The sequence below is a fragment of the Charadrius vociferus genome, unplaced genomic scaffold, assembly GCF_000708025.1.
Source record: "Charadrius vociferus isolate BGI_N301 unplaced genomic scaffold, ASM70802v2 scaffold321, whole genome shotgun sequence".
NCBI classification, from domain to species: Eukaryota; Metazoa; Chordata; class Aves; order Charadriiformes; family Charadriidae; genus Charadrius; species Charadrius vociferus.
The window spans coordinates 2,793,443-2,796,313 of NW_009646934.1; the positions used below are offsets into that span (position 1 = coordinate 2,793,443).

Below are 2,871 nucleotides of genomic sequence, written 5' to 3' on the forward strand. Positions count from 1 at the left end.
AAATACATAGTGTTCCTTGCTTTGATGTTAAAAGATCAACAGGCCCAGCTGAGGAGTCAAAGATCCCTGCAGATTAAGTTACACTATCACAGTGGTCTTCCTTCTTATTTTCTATCACAATGTGGTCTCCCTCTGCCAAGGCAGGTTATGTTGTACCTAAACAAAGAAAAAAAACAACCACTAAAAAAGCGATCTGTCAGCTCTTGAGAATACATCGTGCACTTTTCAGCTTTCCCGTGCCATTGCTGCATGGCAGCACAAGCTTCAGAGAAGTACTGTAAAAATTCAGGGATGGGGAAACATTCGTTTGCTGAGGTCATCGGTTCGAAAGCTCTGCGTAACACCGCTGCATTTATTTTCTGCGTCCTGGATGTCAAAAGACATCTCACAGAAAAAGAGTAGGAAATATTGTTCAACTCCCTGACAAACCTTCCGCAGGCACTATCCACAGTCACATTCGATAACTGGCACTTGTGAGGCCACACTGCACTATGTCCAGTTTCAGGCTTCCCAGTACAAGACAGACATTGACATACTGGAGTGAGTTCATGAGCAGGCGGCCACCGAGATGGGTAGAGAGCTGGAACAGGAAACGTAGACAGAGGCTGAGAGAACAGGTCTTGTTCAGTCTTAAAAGAAGGTTCATGTGGGGGAATCTAATTTCTGTGGTCTCCAGTTACCTACTGGGAGGAAGATACTAAGGTCTCTAATGATCACTTACTTTCCCAGGGAAAATTGTAAGATTTTATACAACAGCAGATACGTATTAGCTCTCTTTTCTTCAGAAAGTTTTAGGAAATTAATAATTTTCTGGATAGAGTATAACAGTTTCCAGATTGGGAGCATTCTAATCTTCTGTTGATAAAACCTTCTCATTCGTCTCCTCTCACCCTTCTGGGAGGTCAGTGCAGTAGACAGGCATTAGCTTCCCAAACAACCCACTGACTATTTGCTTTCTTCTCCCGTTCTATTCTGTCCTTGGCAGTAAACACAAAGTTCATGGTTGACTATGAATTTGTATTTCTGCTTTAAAATATCACAGAAGCCACTTCTGTCTTCTCATAAAAATCAGAAATAAACGTCTAATGGGAGGCAGCACAGTCTTAAGACAAATCAAAGAACTACGAAGCTAAGACATTTAAACTCCAACAACTGAAGGCACTGACAGTATTCTCTCAGATAAAGAACAAGGTTTTATAAGGACCACCCTTCAGGACAGGGGAAGGAAAAACAAACCCAAGAAAAAGATAAACACAAACACAGTACACAGTTATTTTATTGAAATACTTGAAAAGGCCAGCAATGGAAAAATAGGTTTGTCATGAGGAATTAATGTTTGATTTACTTGATCATTAAAAAAGCTGTGTCTATAAGTAATTCTAGCCAGTTACAGAATGCACTGTGATCCATGCAACTAATATACTACAGTAGGATAGGCACTGTGTACTATTTTAGTTTTATTGTATACACAGCTTTCAACCAACAGGTATGATTGACAGATGTGAGAAATTAAACAGCAACACTTTTCAAATTATAAACATTTATAATATACAAATTTGCTCATCCGATTCATAAGGGTTATAAAACACAACATAGTGGAAAATGAAAAGCACGAATTACACACAGCATATGAGTTGATCCAGCAGTTTTTGAAGTTTACGTTTTTCCTTTTAAAAGAAAAATTAGACTGCTAAGTATGTCACTGGTCATGTAACATACAAAATCATAGGTCAGGACAGCAACAGTTACTTTTTCTTGAAATACATAGTTAGTGGGGAAATTTGTTCATCAGTTAAAAAGAACAGATAAGATTGAAAATCACAAATTCTACCTGGTATAGCTTATAGTCCAAAAAGAAGGAGTCACTTCAGATGAATGTGAAATAAATAAGCAATCCTTGAGGAATTATGATCCTTGAGTTGAACCTACTCTACTGAAAATGAATTTCCACTATACACTAGTATGTCACCATGGTGAAACATCTAAGAACGGTATTTTGAATAGCTTTTTGGGAAGCAACGTCTTACTGCTTTAATATGTACAGGTTATTTACAACAAATTCCCTTTTGGCCTCACAGGTTAAGCCATTGTAGCTGGCTGTTAAGATGCAATTCTTTTTTCCACGCATTATGCAATACTGTAGTTAGAGCTATAATTTAAAATAATCTTATGCATGAATTACAAATATTAATAAAGTAACTCTGCATATATAAATATTTCTAGCAGAATTTAAAGCATTCAGAATGTACATAAAAGTTTTTTTTTTTATTTGGTAGGGCCAGATGTGCTTCTTCTCAGATCATCGTTGCTTTAATAATGCTTTGTACATAGCAAACCCCAAAACTGCAAAGACAGTAGCACCAAAACTTGCTCGGAGCCAAAATGTAGAGCTCTTGAGGTCCGCTTGTGTCACATGCCTAAAATTTAACACACATACAAAACCAGGTTAATTCCATGACAGGAATATCAGACAACTTGTGCTAAACTACTCAGCTTTTGGAAATTCATCACTACACTTGTCACAGGCAAGCAGCTTACAATTCAGCCTTATGAATACTTATACAGTCATTTTACTTTTCTGAAAAGCTTAGGATTTGATCTGCAGCCCTGATCACATTAGTAGATCTCACTAAAGTCAGAGAGCTCACACAGCTAAAGAGAAACACAGGAGCAGATCATTAGTCATGAATGTGGGGAGGCCAGCGTGTTGCCTTTGAGAGTACCAGCAAGCATTCAGAAAAGAAAAAACAAAAATAGCTAGCAAAGAATTAATAACCCATAGTGAGAACAACTGTCCAGCAAAATACTTTTTATTTTAATGTTGAGTTTGTATATTTCTGCTTTTCCATAAAAAAACCTTTCAAGTCCTGC

The 2,871-nt window shown here is 37.4% G+C and overlaps 1 protein-coding gene across 1 annotated transcript in view; it reads right to left on the reverse strand.

Annotated features, from left to right (window-relative positions):
* Nucleotides 1–1,258: 1,258 nt before the first annotated feature.
* RHOT1 (ras homolog family member T1) overlaps nt 1,259–2,871 on the reverse strand; it is a 27,406-nt gene continuing 25,793 nt past the window's right edge. The window contains 1 exon segment of the mRNA XM_009894792.1: nt 1,259–2,417. Coding sequence (XP_009893094.1) covers nt 2,300–2,417 — 118 coding nt within the window. The 3' untranslated portion in view covers nt 1,259–2,299.